Source organism: Callospermophilus lateralis, chromosome 10, assembly GCF_048772815.1.
Source record: "Callospermophilus lateralis isolate mCalLat2 chromosome 10, mCalLat2.hap1, whole genome shotgun sequence".
NCBI classification, from domain to species: Eukaryota; Metazoa; Chordata; class Mammalia; order Rodentia; family Sciuridae; genus Callospermophilus; species Callospermophilus lateralis.
Genome location: NC_135314.1, coordinates 68,022,329 through 68,035,298, shown reverse-complemented (window position 1 = coordinate 68,035,298; position 12,970 = coordinate 68,022,329). Strand labels below are relative to the sequence as shown.

The 12,970-nt window shown below is 38.0% G+C and overlaps 1 protein-coding gene across 1 annotated transcript in view; it reads right to left on the bottom strand.

The window, feature by feature from the left end:
• The window catches only part of Morc1 (MORC family CW-type zinc finger 1), a 153,862-nt gene that overhangs the window by 92,798 nt on the left and 48,094 nt on the right, over window positions 1-12,970 (bottom strand). The window contains exons 10-11 of the mRNA XM_077110339.1: window positions 1,700-1,779; window positions 977-1,047 (exon numbers count right to left, since the gene is read on the bottom strand). Coding sequence (XP_076966454.1) covers window positions 977-1,047; window positions 1,700-1,779 — 151 coding nt within the window. The remainder of the gene's footprint in view (window positions 1-976; window positions 1,048-1,699; window positions 1,780-12,970) is intronic.

Below are 12,970 nucleotides of genomic sequence, written 5' to 3'. Positions count from 1 at the left end.
AAGAAAAGAAAAGGTAAGAGAATCTTGAGAAAACCTAGATAGATTTAGCTTGGGGGCATTACCAAGCACAGCTCTTTGATTTGATCCCTTACTCCCAGCCCTTAGATAGGAGGGGGCTTTTTCAGACACGACCCTGGCCCTTGAAAGCTTAGGGGCAAGTCATTGAAAAGGTTCAGACATTTAGCCAGTGGAAGAAAAAGGTGGGGAAGAAAAGCATTCCCCGCCCCCAACCCCCATATTCCTGCTCATCCCTTTGTATTCAAGCAAATAGATATTCTGCTCAATGAGTCATAGTGAGGAAAGCTTTGTACCATAATTTTGGTAAAAGTTAGCAAGATTACAATACATATCCTGCAGCAATATTCCTTTTCTCTTAGCTGCAATATACTATAATTAATAATAATAGTTCTTTATAACTTATCTTACTCATGGGCATATTGCAAGGATTACAAAGAATGTTTATGAACTGTGCAAAGCAACTCATAAGAAAAGAGCTTTGTAAGCTGGAAGCATTGTTATTAATATTCATAATTATGGGATATAATTCCTAGCACTAGAAAGAAGGACTGCTTATTAGTCCTCTTCTTGCTTTCCCCATTTATTTGGGTCCATGGAGAGCTAAAAGTTGAATAGATATTTTCAAGGAGACTGGATAGGCTAGGTTTTTCCTGCTAGCTTTTCATTATTTTCTCCTTTTCTTGTTATTACTTTCCTTTTAAATAAGTTGCTCTTCCCCACATACCAAATTCACCCACATTTCGTTCATCTTTGCTGTCTTAGCCATTCCCCCTATGTGCTGAGTCTCTTTTTTCTCTGAATTCAACTTTTTTGTATACCTGTGTTAAAATCAACTCAATCTTTGGAGCTCATCTGTGCTTAAGAGTTTAGGAAGTAAATGATAAGGGACATACATCTATGCCCAGGAAAAAGCAAGTGATGTTGTTTGCCATTTAAGATCACTCTTTCCACATCGTACCTTGGCGGAGGACGAAGAAGTTATGTCAGGCTGGTTTACTTTGATTTGTGCTTCTTTCAGTGAAAGTTCAGCTACAAGCAGAAGCTTAATAGTTAGTTACAATACAGTGAGATTCTTGCAAGCAATTTTTAAGTGAGCGTTTTCTATACACACAGTCATGACCAGAGATAATGGCATACTGATTATAATCTCAGAAAACCTTTCATAGCTCATACGCCTTTTAAATCTCTTCTATTGGGCTTCTTCTTAGGCATGACAATTTATAGAACCTAAGTTTACACATAAATTCAAAAGCATGAGTCAACCTTTAGCTGACTGAAAATGCTCTAAAATCTATGAAATATGATGGAGAGCTATTTCTACCCCAAGATGACAGGGGAAGCATGGCTTTGTCCTTGCTGTGGGAGGACTGAATGTGCAGAACAGCCTTTTTAATGTAGATGTGATGCTGGTCTCACTTGTGATCTAACACAGCATCACGACCACCAGGTTTTCAAGTTCCAAGTATAATCAGGATCATGCTTAAAATAACAAATCAGATCACAATTAAACAAACCCAGAGATAAAGGGATAAAGATAAAGGAATGTGTTATGAAGTTTCTCAGAGGTAGGAATGACATTCAATTCCAGCATCACCTACAGCAGCGAATGTCTCATAAGTGCCTGATTAACATTTGCTGAGTGAATGAACAGTAGTGTCGTGGGCCACAGGTAACCACATACCGATCTTTACTGCTTCTTCTGCCTTTTTTACTTCATTTTTAAGTGTTCCTTTAAAAGAACACGTGACATACAGATACTTTCTGGAAAGGAAAAAAAAAGAACCTAATCAAGTCATAATGTCATTTTAAAGTAATATAAGAGAATAAAGGAATATTCCTTAACTTACTACATACTCCAGAGATAGGCAATTATTAAGGAAGATTCATCAAGCAAGTTACATCCAGCTGGTAAATTAGCAAACTTTATACCTAAGAAGTAATCCCTTGCCTTTTAATACTTGGTAATGGCACTTTTGCAAGGGAACTTCAGGAACAAGGTAAGAAAATCTCTGCCCCCACACATGTTCACTTGTACATATAAAATGGTCATTTTCTTAAATAGAAAAAAAAATTATGCAAGTGCTCCACTGTCAAAGTTTCTGGTTAATATGCACAGCCCTCTTGCTCAGATCATCATTGGCACTGGATAAAATTCTTCTCCCAGTCTCCAAACAATTATCTCTAACTGAATTGCACAGAAACACACATTCATATCATCTTAAAGCTATTAAGAGCACATTTTCTACATTATTGCTCAAAAAACCTATTTTCAAGGTCCATTGTTTTAGTGACAGCAAAGAGCTCTAGAGCAATCAAGGAAAAAGAAAAATGCATATTTCTATAAACACAAGAGAACAAAGTGTGAATTAGAAGAGTTCTGCAGAACAGAAGCTCCATGAACACAGTTGACACTATCTGAATCTGTTATAGAGGACTTTTCTTGGAACTAGGCTTCTAAATATTTGTTTAAACCATCATGGAAAGAAACATTCCAGAATAATATTTGGTTTGCAGATTCAGTGAAAGAAAGTCCAGGCACTGACTTAACTAGCTCCATCTGGTCCATCCCTGGTTCTGTGTTGCCTTTTTGACATTTTTTTTTTTTCCTCCTGAGTTCTTCTGCTGTTCTTTAGCTCGGATCCAGGAACAACAGATCTATATATAAGCATCTTTATGACAAGGAACCAAAATGACCCCAAAGCAGCAGCAAGCCTTGAAGACAGATCACCCCATGATGACTTCACCCCCTAAGCAGGGGCAGTCACTCCATGAGTGAAACCATGGCTGTTCCCTTAAGCAAGAGCAATCATCTAACAGTGGGAACCAAATGGCCTCTCAGGGGATGCCGACTTCCCTGGAGTTTTATGGAACCAGTCCTGAGATAATGATCAATCTGATAACCGTCTGATCAAGAGTGTCTGTTTTGCCTGCTATGAAAAACCCCAGCTATGCAACACATCCACCCTTCCTTTTGTTCCCTTTTTCTGTAGCCTCAAAGTACTTGTCAGCCCCTGGAACACAGATCTTAGATCCTCGGTGCAGCCACACTGATGAAAGCTCCTTCCTGTCTTCACCTCTGCTAGTCTCTTAAAGTGGCATTGTGGAACCTGTGGCCCAATCTAGTCCCTTGCAACTCCTAAAGCAGCAGCGTTCACTCTCAAACTCCGGGAATATCAGGAGTGCATAATTCTCTGACATCTTCAATGTTTATACGGCATATGATGGTTAGCTTTATGTGTCAACCTGATGGGGCTGAGGGATGCACAGATAGCTGATAAAACATTCTGGGGATGTCTGTGAGGGTTTTACTGTAAGAGACTAGCCTCTGAATAAGTAGCCTAAGAATGTCCACCCTCATCAATGTGATTGGCATCATCCAATCTACTGAAGGCCAAAATAGAAAAAAGGAAGGATAAGGTAATCTCTGTTTGAACTGGGACATACATCTTCTCCTGACCCAGGACATCATAAATTTAGGTTCTCAGGCCTTTGAACTCCAGGTTTTACATCAGCATCTCTCCCTGCCTAGTTCCTGTGCCTTTAGCCTCAGAATGAAAACTGCAGCACCTTCTCAGGCCTTTGGATTCAGGCTGAACTGTACCACCGGTTTTTCCTGGTCTGCTGGTGTGCAAACTGCAGACTGTGGGACAACCTCCATAATCCTGAGGGAGAATTCCCACAATAAAGTCACTGACTATATGCTATTGGTTCTGTTTCTCTGGAGAACCCTAATAAAGATATCAACATTTCAGCAAGAGGCAGGTAGAGACCTACAGATCTTTCTTAAAGCCAAAATGTTTTAAGATGTATAAGACAGGTGTTTGCTCAGGCAGATGCAGGAGTCTAAATCCATATGCACCAATAAATTTATACCAGCCTATGGGCCAAACTGAGCCACTGACTTCTCTTGGTTCAGCCTCAGACCTAGATCGGTTTTTCATTTTTCAATGGTTCTAAAAGTAAAGGATAAAAAAATAAAATTATGTAAGAGGACTGAATGCACACATATATTTACTATCAGGCCTATTACAGAAAAGGTTTGCCAACCTCTGGAATCTATGTTAATAGTAATCGCTGTTAAATGATAGCTCGATTTAGAATTGCCTTTATATGATCTGACTTTTAAACAATGTAAGCAGTAATGCAAATGTTTCGCTGATTGCTGATCAAACAGGTCACACATAATCTAAATGTTTCTTAGCTAGAATCTGTTTACAGTTTAAGAATTTCTTCCATTATCTCAACAGAAACAGTACAGATATACTCTAGACAGAAAACACTTCATGATTATATGTTAAAAGTAAAACTGTCTGGAGTTCATCTACCTGGGTTCAAGGTGAGGTGTACTCCTTACTGTAGTGTAAAATGGTATTTCCAGTGATTCTACTTCCTGATCTCTGAGTGGGTGATAACAATGGTGCCTATCTTCAGGGCTGTTATGAGAAGCAAAGCTGTCAATACAGCTAGAGAACTTAGAACAAAGCTGGTTCACAGTAAGAGCTCATTATGCCTCATTATTATCTAATTTCCCCAATAAGTGTTTTGGAGAAGTGCACTGCGGATGGGAAAATTAAATGAGTCAGTGGATGAATTGTTTTTCTTCTAAGAGTTGGAAGGACTTATAGAAATCTGCTGGGTTAAAACACAGAAAGGCTAATGTTAAAAAATAACTATAGCCCGGCACAGTGGCCCATGCCTATAATCCCAGTGACTCTAGAGGCTGAAGCAGAAGGATCACGAGTTCACAGCCAGCAAAACCGAGGTGCTAAGCAACTCAGTGAGACCCTATCTCTAAATAAAAATACAAACTAGGGCTGGGGATGTGGCCAGTGGTCAAGTGCCCCTGAGTTTACTCCCGGTACCCAAAAGAAAACAACAACAAAAAAATCCTATGTATCATCCTATAGTCATTTACTTCAGTGGCTTAATAAAGAATTCAAGTTATAATAACTTTGTTTTTATTATTGCTAAATTTAAGAACTTTTCAGAGATGATTATATGGGTAACTACAGGAAATAAATACCCATAAAATCTAACGTAAAATAATTATCAACTTATTCCCTTGGTTTTCTTTTACAATGAACATTATTTAGTTAAGTGATAACCTATGTGTATTCCAAATTAGTCTCTGTTACATTAAGAAAACAGTAAAACTTAAGTTTAAATGTAAAAAAAAAAAATTTAGTTACTACATACTAGAATATCATTTAAAAAGAAAACACTAATCTCATGCTTTATCTGGTTTGAATCATTTATTTTAAATCAAATCATTTTTTCAGAATCAGGAGGAAATCAAGAGGAGACTAAACAATGAGTTAATTCTTCAAAATGATGTAAGTTAACCTATTTAAGTATTTTTTTTTTATAGAAAGGAAAGGAGGCACAAAAGGTGCCAACTCTGCATTAGTGCTTAATTTTAACTAGCAAAGGCCCCAAAATGTGCTGTCTTCCATGTCCGTCAGTGAGGTGGCCTGATCCCAGATGATCTGCATGCCCGTGTGCAACTTGAATTTTACAATTGCTCATTACCATTTAAACAAGCTAATTAAGTGTATGTACTCACTTCTAAAATTTCAGAGCAATGAATCTGTCTCTCACAAATGAAAGAATGTTTGTTGAAATCTACATCCAGAATCGGGAGCCTGTGTAAACTTGGCACTTCCTCTATTTTTCCTACAACTGGATTGAAGATAAAAGGCCAGTGTGATGCACCCATGGAGGAGAACGAAGAGAACCCAGTCAGCTCTCAACTCCTCAGTCTTTGCAGTGGAGGGTAAGGGAAGTGTGTCCTCTCCAGGACAGGCCTTCCGTGCCTCAGTGGCTGGACTTTTCTTCAAACTCACTGTGTGTCCATCCTCTGCATTTACCTGCCTCTCTGTCCATAAAGCCAGTTCGCAGCCTCTGCCTCCATCTTTCTTTCTGCCATCTCTCTATAAATTCCGTGTCTTTGGGCATATCTCAGGCCTCCACTCTTTTTCATCTCACACATTTCACCTTCTATTTTCCACCAGTGAAACTAAATTTAAATATTTTGGTTATGTCTGCTTTCAGCATAAAACTATATATTCAATATTTTCTTTCCAAAGAGCTAGAAAACATGGTTAATGAAAAATACTGAAGAGAATAAAAACTAAAACAATATAAAAAAATTTGCTTCTTGGATAAAGCACATATGAAATATTAAGTGTTAATATTAAGTGTTGATTTTTGAGGGGAGAGTGGGGATGGGGTGGGTACCAGGGATTGAACTCAGGAGCACTCAACCACTGAGCCATTCCATCCCAGCCCTAATTTTTTTTTTTTTTTTGCATTTTATTTAGAGACAGGGTCTCACTGAGTTGCTTAGTGCCTGATTTTTGCTGAGACTGGCTTTGAACTTTCGATCCTCCTGCCTCAGCCTCCCTAAACTCTGGGATTACGGTGTACGCCACCATGTCTGGCTGTTAAGTGTTGATTTGAAATGAGACAAAGGGCAGTCTTACCCACTGTTGGTATAAGAACAAAGTGATTCCCAGTTCTTAGAGGATAAATTAACAGCAGCCATCAAGATTAATGGTATGTATTCCTTCTGATGCAGAAATTCACTTCTATAATCTATTCTACAGAAATAACTACATACGAGCATAAATACATATGTTCAAAGATGCCTAAGCGTGTCCATTTTAGCCTTGTTTATAACAGAGTAAACTCTAAAAATTCTTAATGTGCATCAATAATAAAATAATTAAGCCACAGAATACTATGACATATTTAATGATGGCAAAGATCTCCAAGATTAATTTTAAGTGAAAAGAGTAGACTGTATTTTTTTTTAAAAAAAGGACTGAGTATGCATGTTAATGTGTAGAAAATAATCTGCAACTGTATTTAGTAAACTCGCAGCAGAGGTTCTCCTTTTGGAGAAATAATGGATTGTTAGAACACAGAATAAATGTGTTTATAAAGGAGGCTCTTTGTTACTTGGGTTTTTTTCCCCATAACTAATTCTGTACCATTTGAAATTTTATTCGTTTTACTATTTTAAGAACAAAACATAACTCTCTCCCACAAGAGAATTTAAAAATAGAAAGAAACATTGAGTAACTTTTAAGGCTTTTTGTTGGCAAAGTGGAGTACAGCATGATACATCATTCTGACTGACTGATTGATCAAAACAACTTGCAGAAATTTAAAATTTATTGACATTTAATTTACATAGCTATACATTTGTCCAAAAAATGTTGGCTAGTAAAAAAAAAAATTAAGTTGAAAAACGACTACAAGACTAGTACAGTTCTGAACTTCTTTACAAATGCAAAAAAATTAACCCACAGTTAAAAATCTTAATTATATTTTAGTATTCACATCATAATTATCTAAAATTATGAGAGTTTACCTGGTTCAGTTGTATTGTAAATAGTTGTAATCCTAATCATTCCTTAAATATGTAGTGAGGTAGGATCAAGAATTTTCTGGCTAGTCTAACGCTGATAGCCAGGCCTGGGATGTCAAATAGACCTCTCAAATGTAAAGTATCCAGAAAGAAGCAGAGATTACTTTGTCAACTGTTATTCCTAATCCCTACCACTGCACCTACCACAATTCCCAATTTTTTGTGGGGAGGGCATTGGGGATTGAACTCAGAGGCATTCGACCACTAAGCCACATCTCCAGCCCTATTTTGTATTTTATCTAGAGACAGAATCTCACTGAGTTGCTTAGTGCCTCGCTGTTGCTGAGGCTGGCTTTGAACTCGTGATCCTCCTGCCTCAGCCTCCTGAGCTGCTGGGATTACAGGTGTGCACCACTGCTCCTGTCCCAAATTTTTGATGAGGGAAAAAAACTTAGAACACCTTCCAGACTCCTGATTGTTTCCCTGCTCCACATCCACCCTCTGCAAGTCATGCTGGTTGCCCTTCCCAGCAAATCTGTAACCATGCTCTTCTCATCACTTCCTAAACCCAAACCACTCGAGAAAAGTAATGGTACCTATCCTACCTGACCTTTATTCCTTCCTTCTGGTCCCCTAAAACCAATTCTCCCCTCAGAGTAATCTTTTAAAAATTGAAATCAATAATGCTACTCCTCTGCTCCAAAGTTACTCCATTCTCAGTACAGGCCCCTCCTCTGGCCCTGCTGCTCCAGGGCCCGTTCATCTGCCCCTTCCGTCTTCTTCCTGAGCACTGTGCTCTCATTCTAACACCTTTGACTTCTGCCTTTTCACTTGCTGTCCTCTCTTCCTAGAGCCTTCCCCTCCCAAAACACTTCCATGACTCACTGAGCAACCCACCCTCCTAGATGTCCCCTGGGATTTTTTACATCTTGGTATTCATGCCTTTGTGTAGAGTCTCCCCCAACACACACACACACACACACACACACACACACACACACACTCTGAATCTAGCCTGATCTGTGTGACCATCAGAATATTATAAAGGAGATGATATGTGGTTTTTGAGGCCAGGTTCTAAAAAGCTGCAGTTTTCACGTGGGTCTCTTGAATTGCTCAGTCTGGTAGAGGCCAGTCCCTCTGCTATGACAAAGCTCAGGAAGACCTGTGCTGAGCAATGGCTCCTATAAAGAGGAACCAATGTGCTCACTTGTGAGTGATCCACCTTGGAAGTGGGTCTTCTAGCTCCAGTCAAGCCATCAGCAACCCCAGTCAAAATCTCTCAGCACCTGCATAAGAGACTGAAAGCCAATGACACCCAACAGATACCATCAAATCACAGACTCACAGAAACTGAGAGGTAGTTAATGGTTATTTTTAACATTCAGCCACTAAATCGGGGGCTGGTGTGTTATGCCTGGATAGATTACCAATGCATTCACTCTCTGAACTACGCAGTTCTCTGCACAAAAGTTGCTTCTTGCTCCCCTTTCTAAAAGTGTCATCCAACGTTCCTATAATCTCCTGCCCTGCCTTACTTTTCCTAGTAGCACTTAAAAATACCCAATAATATATTCTACATTTTTATTAACTTACTATCTTACTCACATTAGAATGTAAGCACCACGAGGGCAACAATTTTTTATTGTTGCTTGTGCTGAACTCCCAGTGCCTGCAGGAGTGCCTTGCACACAGCAGTCATTCCATCCACTTTATATTCATTCATATAATAACTACTGCTGGTTTACAAATACTTTGGGAACTTTGCTGAGGGTTCTTATGTTTAAAGTAAAACACACAGTTTTGTTTTAATCTTCACAACATCCCTAAATGGCAGAGGAATTCCTAATTCACAGTAAGGAGAGGTGAGGCTTAAGTAGCTGAGAAAGGTCTCCAACTAGCAAATGACACAACTGAAATGCTAATCTGGGTTTGGCAGATCTTAATTTTGTACCTCAAATGGAAAGATTAAATATTCTAAAATTTAAAAATTCTTGTATTAAGAATTGTATTGTAAAATAAATAAAGAAAAAAAAATTCTTGAACAGATACATAAGACACAGAGTTTGTAAGAGACACTTTTCACAAGTTATTAGTCTATGTGGTTAGGCTGTGATCATGTGGAGAACAGACTGAAAAAAAATGAAGACTGTCCCAGAAGGTAGTGTTGCACAGTATTCACAAGAGATCCCTAAATGGCTTGGAATGGACCATGCTACTCTGAGGAAAGGACCATGCTACTCTGAGGAAAGTAGGATGATGCCAATTCCATCTCATTGGGCTTCTTTCCAAGTTGTGGGTCTACAATAAATTAGCAATGCTAATGACGAATGAGTTCTTCAAGCAGACACTGTGGCTCTGTCTCCCTTGAAGAGCTTTCACAGGTGGCCATTTTACTCCCTTCTTTAGTCCTAATGTGCATAGCTTTAATATGTACATAAATCTGAGAGTTATTTCTTTCTAGAACTCAAATTCAAAGAAAATTAGTAATGCTTGTTGCCTAAACAGTAAATAACATGGCTATATAGTAACCTGCCTGTATTATTTAAGTAGAGGTTTATAAAAGAGGAATTAGAGGTTTATAAAATTGTAAGTTAAAAGGGATGCTAGAAATCATCTTGCTAAAATTCTTCCTAAGCTAATAATTCCCTCCACAATCTAGATCCCTCAAAAGACAAATCTCTACTGCTCTTTTTTTGGGGGGGTGGGGGGGACTTTCTTCTAGTGCTGGAGGGCATGAGGCATTTCATTGATCTCATGCTACATTCATAGCCCTCTATGAGTTGCTATACCCTGTGCCATGGGTGTCCACAGAAATTAATCTGCTATCCTGGACACACTAGATTTAGTAGTTGAACCCCTAATCTGCTCAATAGACTAGGGACTCATGCTCAACCTAAGGAAGCCATATAAGCAGTAAAGCCCTTCTCAAGTGACTGGTCCCCAAATTCAACCCAATGGGGAAGCTTTGAATTTTATGGTTGAAAACTCCCTGAGAGGACCAAATGCTGCGTATATTCAGCAAAGAGGTCCGTGGAACTAACATATATCCTGAGCAACACTGGTCTATCATTTCTGTTCTCCAAAACATCACAGGCATTGAAACACTGAGTCAATGTTGACGGTGAGGCAGTTTTAACACTCCTACTACATGACTCCTAGGACTATCTTTATATTAAACGCCAATGGAAAAAGGAAACCCATTTGTCTCTTCCTTGTAAAAACAGCCTAACACTCCATGAGGAGCCATTTGTAACTGTCTTCTATTTTCATTTAGCTTTCAAGTTCTGCCTTCTGGAATTCCAACTATCACATGATAGCATTTCATGTTTCCACTCAGCTGTAAACTCTCTCTCTTCCATGGATAAGCCTCAGTTCCATCGCTATTCTCTTACCAGATAGTTACTTTCCTATGAGCTAGAAACTTTTCAGTAAGTCTGTGTCCCTCTTGAAGGATTCCTGTCTAGGCATCTCCCTCTAAACATAGTGTAAGCACAACACGGTGGATTGGTATTCTAACTATCCTATTGGTATTCCAAAACCATGTTTTAGCAACCCCGAAACACTATCAGCTAGTAGTGACCTTGTGGTCAATTAAAGTGTGCATGCAATTTTTCATGTAAATCATTGTCAAATCTACACTCACATAATAATTCTGATCTATACATTGTCTATATCACACATATCTATTGGACTTCAACTCTTGCACATATTCTTTCTGTTATACCTGATAAAAGACATTTCTCTTAGATCAGGGTCAACTACAAATTCAAGAAGCACACAAATTTGTTTTTTATCCAAGTCACTAATAAAAATACTGAACAGAATATGATCAAGGAAGGAAACCAATGACATGACATCAGAAATTCCCCTCCAGTCCTCCTCTGAACTTGTTAAGCATATTTGAGGGCTATTGCTAAAGCAACTACAGACCCTTATGGATCCAGACATTTTCCTGCTTGTTACAAAAGTGTAGAAGAATTGATCATGAAGAGTAGTCACATATTCTTGTAAATACAACTTCAGGATGACAGAGTTCTTTTAGGGGCAACCTTGGTTTCCCATTTCATTTCCAGAAATTTATTGAAGCCAGGGTGGCCAAGTGGACAGAGCAATCACTTTTTAATACCCTTTAAATGCCTCTACTTTGGTCAAACAGGGACAATCCCAGCTCTTAATATATTTTAATGCAGACATAGTAGCTACAGTGTCTTTTAGAAAAGAAAAAATAGAGGTTGTCCCATTAGGGAATTCCACATATTTCTTATGCAAGACTTCTGCCACCAGAGAATCTGAGGGAAATTATATATAAGTAAAGATGGCAAGCAAATAGAGAGGCAAACCCTAAGGTATAAGGTCACAAAATACATTTTTATATATGGTAGATAACAAATATCAGATTTAACAGTTTATCAGCACTCTAAATAAAACTTGGCAAAGATTTAAGCCTCTTTGAATTTCTTTTATGAAACCAAACAAATACACACAAACATGCATATATATGCACATCACAGTATCTATTCATGGTACTATATATCTAAGAATATTACTTTGAAAGGAGAATAAAAAACATACTAGAATTGGAAACACCTATCACTTGAGGGAAGTAATTTTGCTGGATGAAACTCAATTTACTAAAATTCCCTTGGAAAGAGACAAATTCACATTTTCTATTGGTTTAAGCTATTTTTTACCTATGTCCTCTAAGAGAAGAATGATTGATTTGAAAAAATAAGCTCTCCTGAATGATCCAAGAGATGGGTACCTTTCAGAAGAATGAGACTAAAAGGAAACATTGCTTTTATATTTGCTAGGGAACACAGAAATGGACGTACAGGGAAAGTTCAGCTGTGTATACTTTTTTTTCAAAAGATGATCTTATAATTAGAAACAAAAAGTTAAAAAGTTGAGGAATCAGTAAAACTGTTTGTCATCAGGGAAACACAGAGGTCTATTTTTTTATTTTATTTTAATACTTACACTAATGGTGCAAAGCTCCAGGTCAGCAAATGTTTTTTCATGAAAATAAGACAACATGAAAAATGTTGGTCTATTATAAAGAGTGAATGTGATACAGGAAAAGGAGCATCAAATTTGGATAGGTAAAGAACTGGAGCCAGATTATTTGAGTTCTTGTCTTGATGTCTAAAATGGTGATTGAAAACCAATCCACAGGATCACTGCAGAAATCAAAGGCTAATGCAGGTACAAAGACACATATATAGACAGTGTGCAAGTAAATGTCTCTCCCAGTAGATATTAAACTCCTTAGAATTAGAATTAACCCTGTCTTTTTTATGCTTCATACAGTACAATCTCATACAGATTTTTTTCTCTTTTCTTTTATTTTTCCCCCACATTTTTATTGGTGCATTGTAGTTGACATAATGATAGGATGTGTTGTTACATATTCATAAGTGCACACAACAGAACAATATAATCTGGCCACTAACACTATCCAGCATTTCTCCCTTCCCTCTCATTCTCCAACCTTGGCCCCTTTTCTCTACTGATCCACTCCCACCTTCCTTTTTCTTTTTCCTCTCTAGCTTCCACACATGAAAGAAAACATATAACCCT